Source organism: Myodes glareolus, chromosome 7, assembly GCF_982192425.1.
Source record: "Myodes glareolus chromosome 7, mMyoGla1.1, whole genome shotgun sequence".
NCBI lineage: Eukaryota > Metazoa > Chordata > Mammalia > Rodentia > Cricetidae > Myodes > Myodes glareolus.
The window spans coordinates 65,963,726-65,988,078 of record NC_142032.1 but is presented as its reverse complement, the minus strand read 5'-3'; the positions used below and the strand labels follow the sequence as shown (position 1 = coordinate 65,988,078).

The window sequence follows — 24,353 nt, the reverse complement described above, 5'->3', positions numbered from 1 at the left end:
GATTGGAGTGGGGCATACACAAGCCACAGGCCAGGGCTGAAGTCCCAGCATCGTAGGACCTAGTATAGGTGGTCTTAGGCCAGGTCTCTGCATGGCATGCCTATCAAACCAGCATCTTCGCAGGAATAGAAGGTCTTTAGATGGAACATAAGAGAAGAGAAATGAGGTTACCTCAGGTCATCGCAGCCATGAGGACACCACCCTGTGCAGAGAGAGCTGTTGTGTGGGAAGGTGCTAGGTCAGAGGACAGTTCCATGGATGCGACGGGCTCAAAGGAAAAAGCACCAATGTGGGATCAGCGTGCTCTGCACCTCACCATGAGGCTGCCTGTGTGCACAGACGAGCTGTGCAAATCTCTGGATCTGTTGTCAGTGAGATATGAAGTTCTAACAAGACAGTCTTGACATGGCTGCAGCCCAGTTCTGTGATGTGATGGATCCAGTTGACTCCACCCTGCTGAAACAGGGAACGTAAGGGCCACCTCTGTCTTGGCAGCACTGCCTCCCTGAGACAGCAGCTTTTCTCTATACAGGGTGGCAACCCTTGGCTGCAGTAGCCTGAGACAGCAGCAGATTCTCTCCTCTCATGTTCCACCCTGGACAACAGCCAACCCGAAGGCCTTCTTGGCACAGCCTCATCTGACAGGGATGGCAGAAGTCATAAAGCCAGTACAGCTGTTTGACAAAGATCCAGTAAAGCAGAACCACGTGATGGCCGCCAGGCCACCTTTGGTTTTTACCTCCACCTCTTACATATTTGAGAGACTTTTAATATTTGTACAATTTGTAAATATTAAATTGATGGAAAAGTTCTTACGAATCATTTATGTCTTCTCCCAGGAAAGCTAGTTCCAAGCTTCCCAAAGACAGACCTGAGCATACTATCTTCCCTCCCGCTTTAGGGAGATACCCTGATCTACTTGAAAGTTTTCCTGGCACCTTGGAGGCTGTGACACATATAAAGAAGCCAGAGGTCTCTTTATGAGGCTGTGAGGTATTTTTGAGACATCTGTCCCTGGACCTACTCAGGAACAAGAAAATCAAAACAAAATTAACTTTAAAAGGTCAACAAGATTTGGTGGGCTAGAGGAGTTGGCCACAGATCAGATTGCAAGCCTCTTCCTACTATATATCCAGGCAATGGTACGGCAGATACAGCAACAAAGTTAGACTAGCTGAAGCTACCTCCGCCCTACACAGAGACTTATACTGATGGGCAAAGAATGATGTAGAAAGATGATAAAAGTATTCTATAAAGATATAAAATATAAACATTATGACAGAATTTACATAATAACTGCAGCTTCTTTGGCCTGAGGCTATTTCTTGGGCACTCTGACCATCAAGAGTTAATAATACACTGCTTGGGACATGGCACCATGCCCGGGATGGCTTGAAGATTGCTTTGGTCAAATGTCCTTGTAGCCTGCGAATAACTTATCATATGCCTCTAGATTCTTAAAAATTGGGTTATGGGGTTAATGAGTAAAAATGATAATTCTGTTTATCATTGGTGTCAAAACTTGAGGGAAAATGATTGGAAATGATAACTCTGTTTTGTCATAGTTTATTAATGATGTCTAAAAGATGAGCAAAATGAAGTGAGTTTATTAACAATGACTAAAAGATGAGCAAAAGGAAGTAAAACACATAGCTAAAAACAAGAATGATATGATCTATGCTTTGTAGCAACATGAATGTATCCCTAATTACTAAATTCTGCATAAATAAAGAAGCACTCTGGCTGCTAGTCACTCAGGCTGCAAGATTCCCCTGACCATTATGGCCTGGCTCACTTCCTTCCTTTGCCAGCTCCTCACATCCTCTGCTTGTACCTGCCCACCATCTGGGGTGGCTCCCAGAACCTCCTATTCCTGCAAAGCAGCTGAAACAATACAGGGTAGGGAGTGGTAGCCAGAGGCTCACCACTCCAAGAAGACATCACTACATTCTGCTATGCTGGGCTTCATCTCTGTCTCCTCCCTATGTCTGGGACTTGGTATGTCAAAACACTCTCCTGCTACTGCTCCCACAGATCTGGTGAACAGCCTCTTCTGTTGTCACCCAACTGATTATCAGGAAGTAATGCCAAAGGCAGCTGTCCCCTGCCTCCAGAATCCTGGGCTCTGCAAATGGACAGTGAGCTTATCTCTCTGCCAGTGCTGGGCACTGAGGACAGGGGTGTATGTAGTCTTGGTGATAGAGGTGTCTACAGCCTGGCCAGATTCCCTCTTGTCTGTCTCAGTTTGCAGGTGCCCACCACCAGTCTGAAGGCCCTGCCAGAACCAGCCTAGAGGCCTTTTCAGATGCCAGCTGGAGTTCCCGGTGGCTCACAGTACCTTCATGTACTTCTGTGTCGTGGCACATCCACACGGCACATCAGCTCCTGCAGCTGAACTAATGGCCAGTGACTGTACTGATTACCTCCCTGGAGCCAGTGCAGTGTGGTGATGGGCAGGGTGGGTGGCCTGGACCCTCATGCTTTGGGCCTGTGACAGCACTTGTCAGGTCTGTGACAGAATTCCTGGCAGAGAAGGAAGCGTCCTGACTGACCAGAGGGTCTGTATTGTCCACAAGCAGACTCCTCCCAGATCCCAGACAGGACCACGCTTGAGCTGCCACCAACGAGGTGATCCAGGTTGTCCTTCTCTTCCACTGACTGTTGCTGAGTTGCTCCCTTTCACAAATGGAAACCACCAAAACTCAAACCACTAGTATAACAGTTTGGGTGAGTTCTGTGACGTTTTGGCAAATTAGCCAAGTTAACCTAAAGGAAAGTCAAGGATCCCCCACATGCATGGCCGTATGTGGTTATGTGGGCAGATGTGTGGGGATGTGGGTGATATTCAGAGAGACCGCCCCATCACACTGCTGTGGAAATACAGACAAACAATGTGACATGTGGGTCCCTCAGTGTGTGACTAGAGTTAGAGAAGGTCAAGGCAATGGTGTGTGTGGCTTCATTATGAAGATTCCTGAGGTAGCAAGTACCCCCTGTGTCCCCCTGTGATGCTCTGTGTTACCAGAAGACTCGGTTTTCCAGGTCTTGAGCCTCCAGACTGTGACCTAATTAACTTCTATTCCTCAAAAATGACCTAGTTTCTGATATTCATTCATTTAGTTAAAGCAGCAGATAGGAAGACATTAGAAGAATCTTACCATTGGTGTCTGTAGTGGGAGTCACCATGTTGGGATAGAGTCCCTGACCTGGGGGCCTGGGCTGTCTTACGGAAGTTGGTATGGATATTGGACACCCAGTTGGGGTCAGAAAGGTATGATCATAATTAGGCCCAGTGACCCTGCTTCTACATAGCAGGCATTTGGGAGGCCTGCCATGGACTCTCCAGCCCAGGTGGTATGTGGAGGTTCTCTGAGTGGCAGAATTCAGACACCGCAGAGTTTTGTGACTCTGCACAGCCCTCGTGAGGCTGGACTAGAATTACTAACTGAAAGCGAAGAGCCAGAGGCACACTGATACTGCTTTTAGAGGATCTCCTGGTGTCTGCAGTGAATCCTGCTCCCAACACCAAGCTAATGGTCCTCTCCACTAAGTCTCCTTCTCCATCAAGAACACAGAACAAGCTACTTATAAGAAATCAGGTATAAGACAGGAAAGAAACTTGGAGTCGGGGCAAGGGTCTGGGGCTGCTTCTCAAACAAATGATGAAAGGGGTGAAGGAGCCCTTGGGTGCCCAGAACATTTCAGATCCAGGAAAAGAACATCTAAGAATGCTCCAAAGAATTCAAGGAGATACCTGGGGTGGAAGACCCATGAGAGGGCAGGGTTAGAGGTCAACAGGAACCAGGTCCCTACCATATTAATGGTCTACCCAGAATTTGACTTTTCATTCTTAGGGATATAAGGATCCCAATGAAGCAGGCTGGTGTTAGGTTCCCTAGTCCTGACACCCTTCTTTGGTGGCCGTGTTGAGGTGTGGAGTCCAGAGAAAGGCCTCAGTACTATCTCTGGAAACCTTAGCTGATCTGCCCTGGGGCACATGCCTAGCTAGTAACCAGATGTTGCAGAACCAAGGCCCACCTATGTCTCTTCAAATACATTTCAGACATGATTTCCTAGCTACAAAATGATTCCTGAATGACTTTTTCCTTGATAGATATTTAGAACTATCCACCATCACAAGTGGAAAACATACCGATGGAACCATAAATGTAAGGATATTCCAAGTGACCAGAAGGTACAGATGACCGTGAACCCCATTAGAAGCCCTCCCGCAAGGTGAGTAGCAGGGTTCTGCTCTGCAACCAAACCCAGAATTCTTGATCTTCTCTGTGATGTTGACACTCCTGAGTCCATGTATATTTGCCCAGGATGGCTTGCTCTCCTGGCAGCATTAGCACTGTTTATGCTTTGATTGGCTGTAGTCCAGGGCCTACCGTAGAATGCTGACCTGTGAACGGCTACCTAGGATGTACTAGCATTCTATTCATTACCCTTCCTCCTTCTCAACAGAGCAGCACAACATAGCAGAGCCTGTCTTCAGTGCGTGAGACCCGGGGGCTCTTGTGAGATTGGCCCAACTCCTTTGGTCAGCACTGAGAGAAGCTGGGCTGGAAATTAGGAGTCCAGAAACTTTGGAGTGTGGTGGGCAGATATCTCTGATTTCTCCCCCATGCCCTCGGAAGTGAACACGGGACTTTGGTATGACATTTACCCTCAACTGTGCGGATCTCAGCTTCTCCTGATATGCCCCTGCTTGACTGCAGACTTCCCCGTGTTTCCCTGAATGGCTTCTGGCTTGCATCATTACAATGTCAGTGTTCCCTGTATTCCTGGCCTCATAGCCTATGTCTGTGACTCCCATGTTTGGTTTTGGGCACAACTTTGTGACAGCAGTCACAAGCCTCTCATGTCCTCGTCACTCAGAACTTCTCCTCCATGACGTCCATACTCTCTCCTCCCACTCCCCTGGAGCATCTTTGCCATGTGCTTTCTCTTCTCAAATGCCATCCTGCCCTCTGTCTGCTCAGGGCTAACTCCGCTTCTTCCTGGCACCTGTCTGTCCTTGTGATATGTGACATCTGTCTGGAGTAGCTAAACATTTTGGCTCCATAATGAAGTCTCTATGTAAGATCGAGACACATCTGGTTTGTCTTAAAGAGCCATTCCCACATCTGTTTCCTACAACTGCAGAGCCCAGTCCCTGGGTTCCTGTGGGCAGTGAATGGTTTGTTGCCCCTCATCACCAACAATTAGTAAGTAAATCCTTGTTGGGTTTAACTTTGTGGTTACAACTTTCTTGAAGACACTGAATGCAATAGGATTTCAGGTCCACTTCCTAAAGAGAATCGATTGTGCCGCCTTCAGCTTTCCTTCTATGGCATCTATTAGCCCTACATCCTCACAGCCCCACCCTATCCCAGCTTTTGTCTTAGCACTGTAGACTGGTAATTGCAGAAGCTGCCCAGTGTGCAATTACTGCCACATTGTTTAAGTCTTCTCAATGTGTGGCCGTGGGGTTCTACTGTCACTGATGGAAGTAATCAAAGAAATTTATGACAAGAAATTTTCTTTACAGATATATCATAGTTCAGATTTTTTTCATTGCTGCATACAAGTCAGGAGCTGAGAGAGAAATGATAGTTCTCAAATAAGGCTGCTTGCCCCCGCAGTCCGGGAGTTAGCACTGCCATAGAGTGCACTAATTTCTCCATTTCCACTGTCCTTATGCCCTCAATTGCAATAAAATCGGATTCACATTGTGGGGTAGAGGGAGAAATGTTGGGTACTAATTAAGCTAAAATGTAGTGTGGGACCTTAGGCAACTCTTCTTGAACCCCATTTCATTGTTGTACTTTTTCTATCCATAAAATTTAAATACTTATAGTATCTGTCATTTGAGATTTTGAAAAATTAAATGGGATTAAAATGTCTAGTGTGTTTATTTACAATTATCTGTGTAAAATCCCTTTTAAATCGATATCACACGCTTAAATAGCTTAGTACAGCAGGTGGTTTGCCAATGACATTGATTTTGGATTTGGTAACAATGGTGATGATGGTAATGATGATGGTGATGCTATTGGAACCATAGCAACGATGATGATGATGGTAGTGATAATGATGGTGATGCTGTTAGTAATGGTGGCAATGATGCTGCTGCTGACGGTGACAATGATGGTGATGGTGGTGCTAACAATGATAACAATGACATGAATGATGGCGATGATGACAGCTGGGAACCCTTCTAGGCTATGGTGGCTTCGACCATCCATAATTGCTCCTCCCCAACTGAGTTCCAGCTTCTGCCTAGCTAGGGACATATTCCCTCTTATTTGATTTAATGGATGGGGAGACCTGTCTTCTAGAAAAAAATGGCTAGGAATTTATCATCAAAATATCACCAGCCTGTAAGTCTGGTGTTAGACACAATATAAAATTCTGCAAGAATCAAAGTTTCTGTGAATCTTTTTGCCTTATGGGGCCTCCGACATCTTATCGTGGAGTGTTACAAATGATCTTCAGATGTAGCGCACTTTGAGCGATCTCTGTGTCTGGTATTTAGCCTCCACGCTGTGCTGTGCAGGGGTACGCTTCTGGCAGCTGTAAAGCAGGCTGGCTCATCAATCTGGGGCTCTGGGGTTCTGGGGTTCTGGAAAAGACCAGAGCAAGGGAGCCTCAGCTCTGCCCACACTGTTCAGGCGGGGACACAAAGCTCACGCTGCTATGGTGACAGATGTCTCTCTAAGGTGGATCAGAGCCATAGGCAAAATTTAAGCTGAGGGCCTGGCACACTTCTAAGCCGGAAATATGGGAAATACGCAAGGAGCTGAGCAGAGCTGTTGTTCCGTTCCTCTGCTGTCTCTTGATGGTTTACAAGGAAGTTTCCCAGCATTCACCAAATCCCTTATCTACTATGCCCCAGGCCAGGAAGGCCTGGAAGGCTGGGTAACCATTCTGTGTGTCCTCAGTGTGGACATATTTCCTCATCTCTCCCACCACCTGCTGACCTGGTGGTTATGACTGTCTGTATATATCAAGAGCCACACGAGACCTAGAGGACAGAATAAAGAGTGACAGAAACTGCTGTGCCCCGACTTCATACGTTTTGGGTCCTGTAGCACGTTGGTGGCCCTGTGGACAAAGGTTTTTCTCATTCATAAGCCTTGAGTCCCTTGGTTGTGAATTGGCTGCTGAAATGTATTTTGATTACATAATTCCCTGTGCAACCACATCAAACCCTCTAAGTCGAGAGAAAGCATTCAAGTGACTTAGTACAATAGCTGATCAGCAAATGGTTCTGATTTGATTCAGGGTGGCAGTGGCCTATTCTGACTTGTGGCAGAATCCCAGGGAGCCTGGAGCTCCAACTCCTGAACCACCAGAAGCAAGACATCGTTACAGCAGACCAGGCGACGGGCGCTGGTTGGTAACACCTGTTTCACTGGTGGCTCTGTTGGGTACTATGCCCCTCTTATACTGCTCCAGTGCTTGGATTAGCTAAATCTGGAAGGTTTCCCAGCAGTCACAGGTTCTTAATCAGTAGCAGATGTGTTTCTGAAATGCCACCCTGCGGCATCTCATTGGGAGCACATGACGGTGGGTCTGGGAGCAGACATTCACTGCAGTCTGTATATAGAACACCTCCCCCCAGGTAAGCCTGGTCAGGGACCTACTCCTAAGGAAGTCCTCAACCAGATCAGGTCTCGGCCAAGGGAGAGCAGTAGGTATTTGTGCAAGACTGACAGTGACTGATCAACCACTCACAGAGCAAACTATAGCAATAAAACCCACCTTCCTCCCTCTGCCTACTGCCTCCAGGCAGCATAAAAGTGACAGTGATGCTGGCGGTGATGGTGATGATAATGACGGTGGTCATTTGTGGGGTATACCTTTTGGGGACTATTGAGGAAAAGAAACAATCTGTGGACACATGCATCTCAGAATACAGGGCTCTTTGGAAATCTGACTTAAAACAGAAAGAAGCCGCGTATGCTCAATACAGGAAAGGCAGGGGCCATTTTTAAAAACCTTCTTGGATCCATAGCCCAAAGCAGACAGAGTTGCAAGAAAAACAAAGCAAAAAGTCACAGACTTCTTGACACACTGAATTATGAATGGGTGCTGCCTGATCACAGCCCCACAGGTCTTCAGTATCGGCAGCTGTCTGAGAAGAAAGCACATGGAGCCCCCACACCATGAGACGCTGAGCACTAGCAAGTCCAAAGCCCCACAGTGAGCAAAGTCCTAGGGTTAGAGACAACCTGACTTCAACCCAAGCATCTCTTCAAAATTGTATCTGACATAGAAGTGTCTAAACTGCAGGAAAGTCCACGGTGTATCCCACCTGGACATACAGGTGGCAGGACATACTGGAGGCAGTAGGCAGAGGGAGGGAGGGGAGACTGGGGGAGGGGTGACTTTGAAAACTCCTTTCCAGGTAAGACCTCCACTGAAGGAAAATTAGGAAGGTCAGGAGCACCAAAGGTCAGGAGCAACAAAGGCAAAGGAAGTCGTGGGGAAGAGAGCACAGAGCCCAAACACAGGACCCCTTTGTCTCTTACTTAGGAGAGGATGCTAGACTGAACTCAGGGGTACAGCCACAACCCTACCCCATCACATCATAACATAAACATGGATAACCAAATCAAAGCCTCGTCCCACTTCCAGCCAGTACACAGATGAAAATATGGACAAAATAGTGTGGATACCAGCAATGAGGCAAGGATGGTACACCCAAGAGCCTGAGGAAAGCATAACTGTAGAAACTGAGCTAAAAAAAATTAGAAAGAGGATGATATAGGCCACTAAATAACAGCACAAGGAAGAGCAGAAAACACGAGGGAGGAGACAATTGGAAAAAAATAAAGATTTAGAAAAGAAATCAAAGAAAATCAAAGAAATGTTTAAAAACAAACAGAAAACATTAAAGAGGAAAAAATACAGTAGCCAGAATACGTGTGACCAAGGATGATTTTGTCTCAACAGAAATAGAAATTGAGGGGCCAGTGAAAGAGCCCAGTGGGTAAACATGGCTGCTGCCTAGTGATATAGGCCAGAGATCAACCCTGGAAACCCACGTAAAGGTGAAGAGTGAGAACCCTCCACAAAGTTGTCCTCTGACCTCCATTTGTCACACAGGATAATAATATGTTGGTATTTATGAGTTATTGTTTTTAGGAAATTGTATTGGCATTGATTCTTGTACATTGATATATTGAATATTATATGTGAATATGCTTCTACCTCTATTTATTGTATGTGAGTATGCTTCTACCTCTATTTGTATTGATATATATACATATATTTACATTTCTACCTCTGATTAAGATATTGTATACATTTTTTACATTTGGAGGTCATTGTCCTCATTCATTGCACAGTTGTTTATTCTCTTAGTCTTCAAGTTAGATAGATATAAATCAACAGTCATATATGTTTGTCATACTTATATTTAGGCTAATCAGGTTATTTAGATGCATAGAGATCATATTTAGTATAGATAGTATAATCTTCAACCTCTTCGAAGAGCTATAAAAAATGGCCTTTAATCTAACTCAGAGTTCTATAATAGTGAGACACAATCACTCCTGGCATCACTGCTCTACTCCTGAGAGAACGTTGAGCACCAAAGGCACTCCACTTGGAGCTTGTCTTCTTCCTGGCAGAACTGGCCTTTGAGCAAAGAAAAAGCCCGTACCTCGACCACTGACAAAATTACAGAATATCCGTAAATGGATAAAAACAGGATTATCTTATCTTGCCAAGACAGGGTAAGAGAGTCCTAAAAGGCTTTTTCCTTTAAAAAAATGGCATGTCAGTTCCATCAGGCCTTAGCCAAAGTTGGTTGACTCAACATTGCAAACGAAACTTTGGATGATTGCCCAGGTAATCAGTTGTCTCCTCGATTTTTTGCACATTTTGGAAGTTTCTCGCTTGTACTTCCGGGCTGCTTGAATAAAATTATTTCCCTTCTCAGATCTTTGATGGAGTTAAAGATTAGATAGTTGTAGTTACCCTGTACATTATTTAGACTCCTTAAAATAAAATGTTTAATAAAACTTTTGTTATATGTTTCCTGCTTAATATTGTTTGTTGTTTATAATTTTATATTTATTATTTGTTTCTATTGTATATAGCTGTATTTGATTTTGTTCTGTCTTATTTTAGAAAAAAATGGGGAGATGATAGGGGAGTTCAGCCAATCACATTCTGTCCGTGGGGCGTGTTGCCCTAAGGTAAAAATTTACCTATAAACCTGACAGGTGCACTTCCCCTCCCTCTCTCGCTTGGCTCCTGCATTCCGGATGGACCGTTGGGATTCTGGTGTAAGTTTTCCTTCCATTTATTAAAGCTGTATATTTTGTATTAAGCTAGTCTGACGGATCATTAATTACCGATTGACCTCGCCCCTTCACACTCACACACACACACACACACACACACACACACACACACACACAACACACAGTGCACACACATGCACCATAGCAATAAATAAATAGACATGTCAAAAGAATTAGAAGTCAAGAAGGGAGAGAACCAGGATGCTAGGAAAGTGATACCATGGGGTAAAGAAGAGTCAAAGAGCGGACTTAGAGTCTCTAACAAGATGAACAATGGTGCAACAGAACACAGCAAAACACAGGCAAGGAAGGGTCCAGATGTGAAAAGACACCTCCATGTTTTAGTAGCATAGACCTCAGATCTGTGGCAACCAATAATCACTAAGGAGCATTTCTTACCATCACTTTAAACACATTATCTGTGTTAAAACCCAGGGGTTTGTAAGGAGCAGATCATCTGTGGAGAACACCAGGAAACACATAAGTTGCTGTGGAAATTGACTTTGTCAAGAGAGAGCATCAAACCTTAGCCTGTGAAGCACCAAGAATCATCGGGGGAGAGAGTCTCAACAAAGGGTTCTCTACATTGGGCCGGTATGTGGGCATGTCTACAAGGATAGCCTTAATTCATTTCACTGATGCGGGGAAACGCATCCCACTGTGAGCACTCAGCACCATGACCTAGGCAGAGGATCCTGAAACTGCATACAGGAAGAAATGGAGCTGAGCACAGCAAGCAAGCAAGAGGGCATTGCATGCATTCATTTTCTCTCTGCTCTTAACTTCCTAATAATTACGGGCTGATAGCTGGAATTGTGACCTAAAGTAAATCTTTTCTCCCCTAGGAGGCTTGGGATTGGGTGTTTCATTCCAGCCGCAGGAACTAGGGCAGTGTGTAATGGCATTTGCCACACAAGCCTGGTGATCTGAGCTTGATCCCTGAAACCCAAGTAAAGGTGGAGAAGTGAACTGACTCAACAAAGCTGCCCTTGGCCTCCACATATACACCATGACGTGCGTGTACCCCACCCCCATATCATAAACACAGGCAATAATAAACAAAATTAAAGCAATAGTAGCAGAAAAAATAGTCAAACTATTAAAGTGCAAACAAAATGACAAACTTTAGGCCCCAGTGTTTAGCAATCTTGAAGGAAAGAATGAGTAGGTCAAATCACCTGCCACATCTCAGAAAGTCATGGCCAGGTGTGGTGACCTCCTGGTGGGAGACATTCCTGCACACCATAAATCTAACCTAACCTGGAATCTGTGCTACTCCAGGTACACAAGTATCATGGGTCCAGCCTACACAGCACCCTGCTCTGTAAAGAAGTTTTAGTGTCTTTAGTGACGAGGAGTGGATGAGACAAGTCTAAAGAGTAAAAGAAACTGAGACAAAATACCAACAGCCTGTAGGAGCTAAACTTGACTGAGACCCTTGTTTAGGACATGAAAGTGTAAAAGAAAACAAATCAAGGAACCTTGAACCCTCTAGGACTGGAGAGCACCTGATGACATCAAAAGATTCTTAGTGGTTTCCTTTCAAGGCTTCTATTAAGCCATTATCCTAAAATATTTACAAATAAAATATACACAGTGCTTGGGGTTTGTTTCAGAATAACTGGGGAGCCATGAACTAGAGCCCCCACACACCCAGACCAACCTACAGGCTAACCTAATATACACCAACCCTTGCTGAGACTCTTCCTGGGTGAATAGAGGTTGTGGGAGCAGGAAAATCTAAACATGAGGGTGAGGTGTATTTTGTTTACTGTGTTGAATTCTTCTGTAATTGCAGTTAAGACGACCATTACTTTGAGACAGGAAGTACTCATTTGTCATCCTCACTGTGGGGCCTGCTCCTGCTGTGTTAGCAGGAAAGTGGCTTGCCCTCCCTCTCTCCCATCAGCTCCAGGCCTGTTTGCTTTGATAGAATAGCTTTGTCTAACCTGGGTATTACAAATGCATCAGCGTGTGAAGCCCACACTGACCCTCAGTGGTGCTGTCCTGCCTCCAGGCAGGGCCCTCAGGCAGCTTCCCTCTATAGGAGCACATGCTGGTTTCCTCCTCTTGCTGTCCTTTGATCATCTGGAATTATAACCACCTTCCTCCCCCAAACTGAGTAGTCTCCGTAATAGAGGAACTACCACACAGAACAGAATTATTGTTTATTGCATGGAAAACACAGTGTCGTTCATGGGAGATGAGAAGAAAGGGGCTTAGTGCTTCTGAAGGGTTTGGGATGCTTTAAGCTGTTGACAATCTCTATTTTTATTAAATTAATTCACTTATTTTACATACCTACTACAGTTTTCCCTCCCTCCACCTCTCATCCCCTACCCCCCACATCTCCTCTTCCTCTGTTCCAAAAGGGTAAGATCTCCCATGGGAGTCAACAAAGCATAGCTTATCAAGTTGAGGCAGCACCAAGACTGGGTGAGGCATCCCAGCATGGGAACTAGGTTCCTAAAAGCCAACTCAGGCACTAGGGACAGGTTCTGATTCCACTGCTAGGGGCCTCACAAATAGACTAAGCCACACAACTGTCATCCACATACAGAGAGCATGTGACAATCTATTTTATTAAAAAAAATAAATGTGGAGATCCTTCCCCCACTTGACAGTGTCCCTCTGTATTCCGGTGACATGCGCAGAACCCCTGGCAGAGGAGTATCACACAATAAGCATTGGCTAGCTGACTTCAGCAAGCTTACTGAAGGCAGATGGGCCTCTGGAAAGAAAACATGCCACAGCCCTCCAGTGGGCACCAATCAGCCAACTTCTCCTTCTCCCATTTCACACACCCCATGAGCTACCTGTCCACTTAAGAAACTGTCTAGCAACTTTGAAATGTTGCAGCCGTTTCAGAATTGTCGTGTGGGTCTCTGGGCTGCTGGTGTTCCTGGGGGAAGCTGAGAAACAACTGAAATCTCCCTCGCAGTGGGCAGCTACATTGGGCCTCAGAGCTTGACAATCAGTGGGAGGGAAGGTGTCCTCAGGGTGGGAAGTGCCCTAGATTCCAGGTGAAAGGGAGCATGCAGAAGGGAAGCACATTGTGCAGCTGGACATTAAACTGGCTGCTAAAGAGAGGGACTCAGTCCCCAGAACCAGGACCAGAACCAGAGTCAGAAGCCAACACAACACTACCTGAGGCCCCAGACCCTAGACTATCATCCTCTGTGCCACTGTCTACGCAGCCCCAAATCTCTACACACTGGGTGGTGAGAGGTGTATGACTAATGAGGAGGGCAAGGTTTCCATCATCTGGAAAGGTATCCATTCACTTATCAGCCATCCACTTTGCCTGCCTTCCAGAGCCTCAACCTTTCATAGCAGAAATGAGACTGTGTGGTTGCCTGGCAAGAGATGCAGGTCTGGCATTGTCTCAGAAATCTGCATCCTGCTAGCAAGACGAGGAGCACCCACACTTGCTAAAGTATCCTGGGCCCCCAAACGCAGAACCCTGCACACACAGTTTGACAAGCCAGTCAGATGGAACCTTGAAGTGGAGAAGACATGTCTTCCTCTCTTCATGTCAGAGTGGCTTGTTCATGCTCCACAGCCATGAGGAGGGACCTGCATATGCACAGGGCTGTGCTACAGAATTCAGGAAGGCCCAAGGACTTTCAGCAACCACCAGCCTATAGGCTTCTAGAATGAAGTATATGAAGAGACTCTCATTGGAAGAGATTCAGCCAAAAGCTATTCTATACATGAGATGAGAGGTCAGAAGTAACATACCACGATTTTATCTCCAAGTTCCCTGCCAGCCTGGACCATCCCAAAGATGTCTGCCTGCCCTTGCTCACACAGAGCAAAGATCACGCGGCCAATGAAAGCCAAGTTCTCACTACACAACGGGTGTAAGATGGATGTTAGGTAAGTAGGGTATAGAAAACCAATGAAGAGCAATCAGAGGCCCGACACTCTAGATCCCATTCTTGTCTGGCCTCTTAACATAACAACCAGATTTCAGACTTCTCTTAGTTTAAACGAAAAGCTTTATGGAAAATATGACTCCACCTCTCCCAGTCACAAAGGAAATTGCCCTGTGTGCAGACATAGCATCAAAGGCTGCAACACAATGGTCTTCTGACTAATGTTCCCCCATCTAGAAAATATGTGAGTTTTTTGCTGCTTTCAGAATAAAGTAAATTCAGAGGACTGTTCACTTTGTAGCTTAAAAAGACAAATTGAAATCCCATGACAAATTGCTACATCCACACTCAATCTTCTCAGAGGCAGATGTCAATGAAGGGTCCTGTGTGGGACACGTTAGTGATACCTGGCACAGACCCAACACAGGTTTCTATGTAGAGTCAATTGATCACCTGAAAGAATGAATTAAGTGCAAACGATTACTTAAAAGCTAAGTGGAGGTGAGTAATTTGTTCATCACCATACATGTCAAAGACTACACAGACTTCACATTCCCTGTCGTCTTACCACGTCCCCAGGGAATTAGGCAGACCGCTAGGGCTGGCACAGAGAGGCCGAGCAGTCTATTGTCTTCCGGGGCCATCTTTGGAGATGTGATTTCAGAACATTGTCTTAAAGCATTTTGAAATACTTCCCACTCTCAGTAGTAATTTTCCAAAATAGTCCCCCACACTCAAATGTTTGAATACTTGGTCTCCAGTTGGTGGAACCATTTGGGAAGAATTAGGAAGTATGGTCTTGTTGGAGGAGGTGTGTAACTCTAGATTTCAAGCTTTCAAAAAGTTCCACACAATTGCCAGTGTGGTTCCTCTCTCTGCTTCCTACTTGTACATCAAGATGTGAGCTCTCAGTTGTCCCTGCTACCATGCTTTTGCTCTGGCCTCTAACCACCTGCAATGGTAAGATCAACTAAACACAGACAGGGTTTCTCTGTAGCTTTGAAGCCTTTACTGGAACTAGCTCTTATAGACCAGGCTGGCCTGAAATCACAGAGATCCACCTGCCCCTGCCTCCTGAGTGCTGGGATTAAAGGCATGGGCCACCACCGCCCGGCTTAAGCAGTTTCTTTTCTAAATTACTATGGTCATGGCATTTTGTTGTAGCATTAGAAAAGTAACTAAGACAGTGGGGGAAGGAAGGGGAAGGGTTCAGCTCACACTTGAGGACTGGAGCTCTGTACACCGACCTTCCTGCTGACCAGATGGCAGCAGTTCTCTGACTGCAAAGGGGTCACCTCCTCCACCTTCCCACAGACAACACTATCTAGGGATGGACTTGACTTGAAGACTATTCAAGGATTGGGAACTTCTAAACCTCTCATCTTTAATTGTTGGCCCAGGATAGAAAGTTACTATTAAATTCTTATGTTTAGCTTTTGGATAATGGCATTTTTAATTTATTCTGAAAGGACTCATCCTGCCATAGGATCATGTCTGGGGTGCAGACCTACAAGAAGATGAATTTTATACAAGAAAATGAATTATAGCCATACAATTCCTGGGAGAGAATCTCAAGAACATGAAAGTCATGCGCACAATGGGATTCTCTGTGGTACCCACCTCCTCCTAAGTGGTCTGAAGTTGCTTTAACCATAGCTCCATCTGGAGACTCTTGGTTTCTGGGAGTAGATCAGTAGGGACAGATTTGGAGAAAGCAACAGAATGACATTCTTACTTGCTCCAGCATCTTGAGTCTTCAAGGAGAGCTGACTATGACCTCAAAAATGACCCATATTAGTAGCTTTTCTCATAGTTGTGACAAAACACCTACCAAAAGCAAGTTAAAGCTGAGTTTCTTTGGATCCATAGTTTTGGGGGGGACCGTCCATCATGGCAAGAAAGGCACAGCGGCAGAGGAGCAGCAGCCGGTCACATTGTGCCTACAGTCTGGGCTCTCAGACACTGAATGCTGCTTCCACATTCAGGATGGGTGTTGAAACACCCTCATGGATATGTGCTGAGGTGTGTCTCCTAGGTGATTCTAAACCCTGCCAAGTTAATGATCAAGACTAACCATAACAACTCTTTACTTGACCTGACGATGTGGCAGGAGACACTCAGCTTGGTACATCCAAAGCCAACAGTTACATCCCAAAAAGTTAGAAACCAACACAAGAAACAATGTCCCGTCTTTTAGTCAACCCAGAGTAAAAAATCTGTACTGATGTCATGGAAATGTCAGAATGTTATCAAAGCCCACTGTGCCAACGGCAACTAAAGGACAAAATTCATTGACTCAGTAGAAACACCAATTCTTGAATGGCAAAACCTGGCTTCTCAGGAAGGGGCAGGCTGCCATGTATGCCCATGACAACGTCTCTGTAATGTTTCGTGGTTACTTCCATTCTGGTTTCTAAACCAAATGACATACTTTTGCTAAGTGCCCCCAGAATAATTTCATTTGAATTTGAAATAAAGTCCCAACTCCCTAGAATAGACAGCACATTCCAAAAGCAGGTCCAAACTATGAAAAGACCCAGTCTTCAGAAAGTAGGAACTGGCAGGACCTCCAAGCCCTGCATGAGAAGGGGGCATGCAGCAATAAGCCAATTTTCTGGTCCCGGGGAAGATGGATGAGTTTGCATCAGGAACACATTCCACTAAATAGTAAATAACAAGCTTTCAGGAAATGGCACTCACCAGGTAGTTTAAAATACTTCTGTGTTTTGAAAGCTTGTCATTGTGACATATTTCTCCTCCAAGAGAATTTTAGGGAAAGTATCATTTGCGCCTACATTATCTGCACAATCAATTTAATTCCATCTGTGTCTGAATGCCCCAAGTGGTTTCAGCTGTGCCAGGGCTCATCAGAATGCAGAGGTAGAGAAGAATCTAGAACCGCCATCGCTATCATTTAGCCCCTATTTCTATATATCATGACATACTGGGCCAGCAAGTCACACCTTGCCAGAAAGTTCTCATTGCTTTTCGAAGAGAGAAAATATTATTTATACTAAAGGGGCAGGTCAAGATGAAGTGATTCCAGAAAGATGTGTGGGGGCATATTCCTTGCTGCCTACAACCAGTTCTTCAGTATCAAATGCATACAGTGCCCAGACCTGTGAAATGCCATTTTCCAAATGCAGTGGGGGCCATTATCAATGAGCCATGAGGTGTCATGGCACTGCCAAAAAAAAAAAAAAAATGTGTGGTGAGAATCGGTACCATGGTGGGGGCTGCAGACACAGCAGGCTTGCCTTCTGCAAGGCACAGAACAGACCCTTCTTCAACCCACGGGGCAGGCCCCCTTTCTGCACACACAAGGGAAGGACTCAATTTCTGTGAACACAAGGAGGCCTACCTTCTGCCACACAGAGAAGACTAGCCTTCTGCATGCACAGAGCTGGCCCCACTTCTACATAATACAGACCTACCCAACCTCCCTCTCTGTGCATTGGATCAGGAATGAATGATTTCCAGAGCTTTCTGGAATATGCTGGGTCCTCAGTCTGGCTGCTTCCTGGCTACTGAATATTTTTTTTTTCTGCAGAATTGTGTTAGGCAGGCACAGCCTCACCAAGGCAGCCCCGGGTGAGTACCTGGTGAGCCTGGAGGCACAGCCGCACGCAACAGGCACCAGCCCCTCCCGCAGCTGCAGTGGATGTAGACACGCACAACTGCAGAAACTGGAACAGCTCTGTGGGAAACATCTGTGCTTGTTGTTTCAAAGTCAGTTTTTAATTCTGGAAGTCATTCAGATGATTAAAACCAAAATTAATGTGTCGCTGTTATTTAAATGCCAATTGCTCAGAATCCGAGGCCAGTCCATTTCCCCGGCACCACGGGGAGCTTGTCTCGGGTTTCAAACTCAGGGCACTTGTGCACACACCAGCTGGGACAGCTTGGCTGACAGTCATGCTGTAGACAAGAATGTCAAAAGGCTGCCTGCCCTTCCTCCCAGTTCTTGAACTCTTGAACCATCAAAGATCCTGGATAAAAAATCTCCTGTGGCCTCACAGGTATTTCTTTGACCTTCCCAGGAAGTAACCTCTTAAAGGCAAGAGCTAAGGCAGTCAGAAAGTAGAGGCCCTCAAGACTGGGAGGAGAGGCTCGGCCCTAGGGTCCCACAGAGTTCTGTGTCTACTTCATAGCAGTGGGTCCTTCACAGACCCAACACCACCTCCAGAGGGAGGCACAGCAGCAAGAGACCAGAGATGAGAGAAATCATCCCCTGCTGGATGACAGTGTCCAGCCTCTACGATAGTGTCCCGCCTTTACCCTTCACAGTTCTGGAAAGTTTTGTGGGTTTCTTCTCAGTTCTGAACTTAGTTAGGTCTCCTTCCAACCTAACTGCGGCATTCACTGGAGAGAAGAATCCAGCTAGAAGCTTAATTCCAGTTGTCAGAGACACGCTGGCCCAGCATCTAGTTTCCTCACAAACCTTTTGTTTACCAAAATATCTCAGGATGAAGGACCAAGGAGGTGAAAATGGATAATGGTTCTGAAATAAGATATTTCATTTTTTGTTATGCCAAGTGTCTGCTTCTTCTACTAAGGGACAATTTTAAAAGAGAAAATGTTGCCAACATGTTTGACCAACGCCTTTGAATTTCTGGTCCGGGCCTGGGGAGATAATGAGGGGAGCTGATACAGAAGCCAGAGGCAGGTGAAGGGACTTGATGGGCACAAGAAAGCCACAGGTGTCAGTGGGATATCCATTCAGGTCCTACCGAGGCCCAGGACAACTAAGTTCATGTCGTAGCCTGAGATGCACTGCTTGGCATCTGAGATTCACCACCACTCTTCTCAGCCCACAAAGATGCCTGCAGCCATATCCTTCCTTCCCTCTGTCCTCTTCTGAGGGCTTAGGCACCTTTACTGTCCCACCATATCCCCTGTGTGTGTGTTGTTCAGTATACAGAGGACAGACCAGTGACCTTGTGAGAGACACCAAAAAGGAAAGGACAAATGTTCTATCCCACACATGCAGCCATGCAGTGACAAGCTAGTTTGATAGACACCTACATGTCACCAAGTACCACCTGTAGTTTCGCAGACAGGTCCACAGCTTCACTTCCAGAACTTATAAGACAAGGACCGGATGGATGGCAAGCAAGACCCAGAGAGGAAATATCCAGACAGAACTGCCTGCCTTGACGTAGTATTTTACACAACACAGGTATGCCCTGAGTAGGGGGCCACTATGGCCTCTTCCATGGGGTTCTGGAAGCTGAGTACATGCCCCTGAACTTCAGTGAAATATCCAGAGCAGATGTCAAGAGATAACCCATGGCATCTGCTTCATAGTTAAACTAATTTTTTTTGCTTAAGTCAGTGTAGTCAAAATGCTTTCTTTTCACGCCACCAAAGCATCAAGGGCAGACAAAATAGGATAGGACAAAGCCACCTACCTATTCCTCTTAGTTTTCACACTTTGGTCCTCACTGCCATCTTCTGAACTGGATCCATCGCTGCTTTCAGCTGAAAGAAACATCACATTAACACAGCTGAAGAGTCAGTCTTAGTACTCTGGAAGCCAGCAGCCCACCTAAAAATCAGGAAATTGGATTTCTCTGAGACACTGACATTACTACTATGAGCTTGCTTTCTTTGGTACATATTCCTTTGAATTTTAGTAATATCAGAAAAGATACTTGACTTTGACATCAACCTAACTGTTGATGTCAAAGAGGCCATCTCTAGGTCCTGTGCCTCCAGCGGTCACAAGGCCTCTGTATGAGAAATAAGATTAAAAAAAAAAAAGCATTGCTCTACCTGCAAGATCAACCCTTCCCAAGCAGGTATGAACACTGCTTCTCTGTCAGTTGGCCACTGAAGTGGTAGCTTCTCCTTATTGGTCTCCTGGTAGCCAGGGCTTTCCTCCATCCCCCACAAGAGCAACAGGCCCTTCTGGCATACCATATGATCTTTATCACAGAACACCTTTTTCCAAAGCCCGACCATTTGAAAGATGTGTTACTGTTTTCAAGCTACGTGGTGCAGCTCTGGGATTACTGCATGAAATGAGAGAATGGCAGATGTGTGCTGGTGCCCTGGCGTTTCCAATATGACTGTGAAAGAGCAGGAATGAATGAGAGATGGTTTTAGAGCCTTGTCAATTCTGACCCATTGCATGAACTTTGATCCCAGTAAAACAAGAGGTAGCCTAGCCTGTTTTCCCCTCTGCCTCTCTACACTCTCAAACACACCATCTCTATAAGACAGTCGTAGTGCTGACAGTGGAGGAAGGGTGGAGTTGGCTTGGCAGAGTGCACCTCTAGGTCCCCACACTTCTACCTGGGTCACACCCTCCCATCAGTTGCTGTGTATTGTCTTGTCATTTCTGAAAGGCCTAATGTCCCTGCTCTAAACAAGTGTTAAACTCACAGGATAGTGATTTCAGGGCCCTACCTCATGCCAAGATATGTAGCCAAGGTGGTCTTTGAACTCCTGGTCTTCCTACTTGAACCTTCCTATCTTTTCTTTTAAGATATTACATTTACCATTAGGTGCCGACCGGGAAGTTTCATCTCTATGAGGGCTACCTTTCATAGTGTTGAAGTTACTATGCATGTTACTAGAGTAGAAAAGTAGTCAATACTCTTATCCTGTTATGAACCCTTCCATATGCAATAATAGCCAGCCCAGCAAGATAGGTCAATTAGTGCAATAATGACATGGATGTCATAGAAGCAACCAATCGCTTTCAAATTGGATTTAAGACTTACTCCATAAGACATAACTTGTTCCTGGTGCCATTAATGAGGCCAAGAACCCAAAGTTAATTAGGTCCTAGAACCTATTACTGTTATTCTGCCAAACTGGCATAATATTAAAATGACTCCTCAAGACTTATGGTTGATCCCATAGAAAAATACATCTTTTCACACTCACAAAGAAGCTTTCTTTTTTAGTAGTAATTAACACAAATCCCCACAGTTGGCCAAAGTGCAGAGACTAAGAGATGGTGGAGCACTGAACCCTAACTGGGATACAATACTAAACATCCAAAGGTCTCCAGTCACCACGGAAAGGGGCTGGACGAGAATGCAGAGGCCAGAAGTAGTGGCCAGAGGCGGTGGCCAGAGGTGGTGAATGACTAAAGTGAAACTGTTTTCTGAACAAAATGGACCATATGAACTAACCTGGGCTGTGACCATATGCATAAGATCTGTACAAGACCAAGTCAGACAAAATACCATCATGGAGTGGGGGGTGTCAGGAAGTACCACCCCGTAGATGAGAAGCTATGGGCAACTGATGACTGCTTGAGAGACAAAGAGTCAGTTTTCTTCAGGGATGTGTCCCCTGAGAGGCTATCTATGTGTCTGTAGAAGGTCTTACACCCGTGAGCACACTGGCAGTACTAGTGGACTCTATGGGTTATCTTGATTTGCAAATGGGAGGGAAAGGTAGTGACAGGGGTGAGATTGGATAGAAAGGAATGAGGGATTGGACTTGACCAAGATACATTATGCTCATATGTGAAATTTCTATTAATTAAAAATAAATACAAATATCAAACTCTACGCCTTTTATTCCCTGCATTTTGGATCCTAGGAGTACCTCAGCTAACCATGTGACACCAGTCTTTCTATTCATACATAGTCTGCTCTTGATGTGGGATGTCGGATAAGAGGCCCAGATTCCAGACACTTCTGGTTCACCATGAGACTGCACATGTCTTCTAAGTACTTCTCCTGCCTGTATATCAAGGGTATGATTCTAGTTTGACTGTGACAAGTGACCAACCAGTTGATATCCACTTGTCTTTGCCATAACCTCACTTAGGGATGAGAAGACTAGCAGTGGCAGATCATCATGAGAGATGGGGGCAGCTCTACTATTTCACCCCAGCACACTCCAGAGAGACCGTGATCAGTAATGACCTTAAACGCATAGGCTAACCAATAATTAAATAGATACTATTCAAGATAGTGAAAATGTTGGTTATTGTTTGGGAGGCCTTTTGATTATTTTGAATCATCTCAAGATGAGTAGACCATTTTTTGTCCTGGTATAAAAATTCCTAAATCACAGAGGACAATATTTTCAAGTTTGACTGTCTTTAAAAGTACAGTATCAAATGGAAAGCCATACAAAATAGGTCTATCAGGTTGGTCTCTGCCATTGCCACTGACTGGAATCATCCGCTTCACACCTGGGAGCCTGGGAGCACTGCTACTCACGAGGGCAGTGCTGGGATAGGGAGAGCTTGCTGTCCTCTGCTGACTTTAGGGATGATGGAATAGGAAGAGCTGTGACCAAGTCCAAAGAAAACAACATACGGCATGAAGTTCCCATGAACAGAGATGGTGTGAACCAGCCAGCTGGGTCATCAGTTCCCCAAAAATAAGGGGAAAAAAACCTCATGGAGTTACCACCTGAAAGTGCCTAGATTATCTCATTGAACTGGTTTACAAAGCACACAGAGAAACAGGAAAAAACTTAAAAGTCTTGTCTGAAGGAATCCCACAGGCTGACTCCACTCAGATCAGACATGGACGGCTGAGAGCACAAAAAGCCTTCCTGCAAAGGGAAGAGGAAGCTTGGGACACTAGACCTCACAATGCTGTCCTATACAGCCAACATGGGAGGCGGGGCAGAGGCTGGGGAGATGGCTTGGTAGGTAAGCGTGCATACCGCTCTTACACAGGACAGCAGTTCGGTTCCCAGCAACCACGTCATGTGGCTCACAACAGCCTGTACTCCAGCTTCAGAGGATCTGAAATCCTTTTCTGGGCTTTGTGAGAGAATGCCTGGAGCCAAGGGTAGGAGCGCACAGGGAGATACTGCCAAACTCTGACAGAGCTTCTGTCTGAGAAGGAGGAAAAGCTCCAGGAATAGCTAGTGGTGATGGCATACAATGCTGTAAATAAACTTAATGCCACTAAATGCACATTTTAAGATGGCTAACCGGCGAGCTGTATGCTACATATATTTTCTCAGAATAAAAAAATCACGAACAAACTGTCTTATGGAAAAGATCAGAGCTCAGGAAAAATACTGGAAAGATATGATAGTCAAACACATTAATCCCCTAATTTACAGGAGTCCCTATAATTCAGTGAGAAAGACAAACATGAATGTATTCCCAGAAACACAAAACAAATGGCAACAAACCTCTGGGAATCACTCGGAATTAAAGAAATGCCAACTGAAATAAGGAATGGCTTTACATTAAGTTCTGGTGATGTACAGCGCTGGTACAGAGTGCATCCGTGGGAGTGTGTATTGATGGATTGATCCCTTCCGAGGAAGACTTCACAATATTGAAAATTGAAAAGGCATGCACCTGATGATATAGCAATTCCAATAATATGGAATTACACAATAGACATTCTTGTGAATCTGTGGGTATGTACTGACATAAACAAACACATGCTAAGTTACATAACTCATAGACTATGGTTTCTTAGTCAGCATTAAATCCCCTGTATCTCTGAGACAGTGTTTCTTTCTGGGAGCGGAGGGATTACTCTATGTACATGTGTGTCAGGTACAGTCTGTGGTTGAAACTTAATAGAGAATCACGGAATTAAATAGTGGCCAGTGAGGCAGCCGTGCATTCAAGCGCGATCCTTGGCGTGTGATGTGTACCTGCATTCCACATGGTCGCAGGCTGTAGAGGAAGAGGCAACCACTCCTCCCTGTCAACACTCCAGGTAAGGTGCGTCCATGAGCCCAACAGTGCTGTGACCATTAAAGGAACAACCAGGTATTTTTTGGTTGGAGTTTAGGCCTGGGCTACAGGCAGGAACCCGTGTTTGGTACTATAATTCAGGAAAAAGGGCCTGAGACTGGAGAAATTACAGACCTCAGAGAAGCGGCTTCTGCTATTACGTTAAATAGATGCAACGAGCCTGTCAAACTCCTCCAAACATGGTTTGTTTTTGTATGGAGATTGCTGCTGTCAGTTCACTGTCCAAAGAGCCTTCCAAAGAGCCTTATTTTGACAGTGGGCAGCAGTTAGAGCAGAGGTTTCATTCATGATGTCTGAAACTGCTGGGAACAAGTGTCTATGTGCGCTGTTGGTGTGGCTTAGTAACCTGATGCTCAGTTCTGAGTGGGAGGAAATGTGTGAGTGTGTGTGTGTGTGTGTGTGTGTGTGTGTGTGTGTGTGTGTATCATCCCTTTCCAAAGCTTCAGAGACATCAGGGAACATAATAGA

The 24,353-nt window shown here is 45.3% G+C and overlaps 1 protein-coding gene across 1 annotated transcript in view; it reads right to left on the bottom strand.

The window, feature by feature from the left end:
* Window positions 1-24,353, bottom strand: part of Tcerg1l (transcription elongation regulator 1 like) — a 189,685-nt gene that overhangs the window by 24,284 nt on the left and 141,048 nt on the right. Inside the window, exon 8 of the mRNA XM_085693267.2 lies at window positions 19,594-19,663. Coding sequence (XP_085549393.2) covers window positions 19,594-19,663 — 70 coding nt within the window. The remainder of the gene's footprint in view (window positions 1-19,593; window positions 19,664-24,353) is intronic.